We start from the raw sequence: 1,687 nt of genomic DNA on the forward strand, positions 1-1,687 counted from the left end.
CAAGTTGAACCCTGCGGGCCACGCACCATGCGAATTGCAGACGACAATGCCCGCCGATGCACACACGGTCGAGCTGCGGAACGCGCGGCCAGCAGGCAACGTAGCGAGGCCCGGAGCATCCTTCACACTGCGAACAGGAAGTGATCAAGCAACGTAAAGCGGAGAGAAAGTGAATGCCCTATAACACACACATACACACACACACACACACACACACGCAGAGAGAGAGATAGAGAGAAGACTGGGAGGGGGAAACCAGTGGGGGGACAGGGTTGCTACACCGTCAAGGAAACTAGTACAAGCAACAACGACGTATTTTTGTCACATGCACTCGAAATGGATTTAGGAATCTTTTCAAACCGTCACACGTGCAGGGGCATTTTCTCGAATGAATGCGGCGGCCTCTTCACTATTAATAAAATCTGAGACCACTTCCACCTCGTCCAACTCTGGGCATGGAAAGAGAAGAATCGCAGCCACGGCACCCAGCTGCGTCAGCTGTTCCCCAGTAAGGTGATTGCTGGAGAAAACGCTAACTTTTCCTCCACCATTCTTGACAAACTGGACGAGTGACAAATAAAAACGCCTTTCAACGGGACTACTCGAGCGAAAAACCTCGTCGCTCACCATGAGCCTTCCTATTGCCCCCACCATTGCAGCCTGGTAAACCATTTGTGGGGTGTACACGCAACGATCCGGATCACTGCTCATTGTGTTATGAAAACTTTGCCAAACCTTCATGTCCTCAGTAGAGCGTGTGGAGCTCATTTGAGTTGCGATGGCGGGGTCGGCGAAGGCTTTGCGAAGTGCATCATTTGTGCAGTCTGTCACTTTCACAAGCACCACCTTGGACAAATTCTTGTAAACGGTTCGCAGCGCTCCCGCCTCAGCGTGAACGGTAGCGGACTCCATGTACTTGAAAAACTCCTCCCGAATGTGGGCAGGCGAACAGATAAGAAGCAGCTTTGTCTTTTCAAAGTCGACATGCGTGCAAATAGCGTCCAGCACGTGTTTAAAAAAACGCTGAATGCTTTTATCCCGCGCCGTGCCATCATTCTTGTGCTTCTTCGCGATCGTCACCTCCACCTTCGCCTTGGGGTGCATAAACGAGGGGGTCACCAGGAGTAGATTGGCTGTACCGTTATCCATTACCACGGCCGCCGTATCAGCCCTCGCCTCGTTGTCGCACGCCTCCCTCAGTCGGGCCTCAATAATGTCATCCCACTCCTTCTTGACGATGGTGATGTCCTGTGGCGGGAAGGTAATAATCGACAGCGTGTGGTGTGCGCCGAGTTTCACGTGCTCGTTTTCTGAGACGTTGATGCCTTGCACCCGAAGCTCCTCAGGGGAAAAATCCACCTGGCGCACCTCAAGCTCCAGAGTAACGACACGCACCTCTGCCGCCTTTGTGCCGATGGACGTTTCCTTCGTCACTTTACGCCGCGTCTTCGTGCGCACGTGATCGCCGAGAAGCAGGAAGTTGTACAGGTGCCACAAGTCCTCAGTGGTGCTGACCGTCACCTTCACCTCCACCTCCCCATCGGGTCGCACTGCCTTTCGCAGGAGACGCATGCTACGGAGAGCTGCCACTTGCCAACAACTAGGAAGGAAGGCAAGCGTGAGAGGGAGAGAGAGCGAGAGCGAGGGAGAGAGCGAGAGCGAGGGAGAGAGCGAGAGCGAGGGAGAG

General features: G+C 54.1%; 1 protein-coding gene across 1 annotated transcript, besides 3 other annotated features; it reads right to left on the reverse strand.

Annotated features, from left to right (window-relative positions):
- Positions 1–183: 183 nt before the first annotated feature.
- Positions 184–217: a microsatellite.
- Positions 218–219: 2 nt separating this feature from the next.
- Positions 220–241: a microsatellite.
- A 113-nt stretch (positions 242–354) lies between these two features.
- Positions 355–1,572, reverse strand: Tco025E_04119 (eukaryotic peptide chain release factor subunit 1; the record flags this gene model as incomplete). The annotated part of the gene is made up of 1 exon (XM_029371031.1): positions 355–1,572. One exon carries the CDS (start codon positions 1,570–1,572, stop codon positions 355–357), a length of 1,218 nt encoding a protein of 405 aa, XP_029228974.1.
- A 58-nt stretch (positions 1,573–1,630) lies between these two features.
- Positions 1,631–1,681: a microsatellite.
- The last annotated feature ends 6 nt before the right edge of the window (positions 1,682–1,687 follow it).

Source organism: Trypanosoma conorhini (genome assembly GCF_003719485.1).
Source record: "Trypanosoma conorhini strain 025E chromosome Unknown Tco_14.4_contig_00202, whole genome shotgun sequence".
Classification (NCBI taxonomy): Eukaryota; Euglenozoa; class Kinetoplastea; order Trypanosomatida; family Trypanosomatidae; genus Trypanosoma; species Trypanosoma conorhini.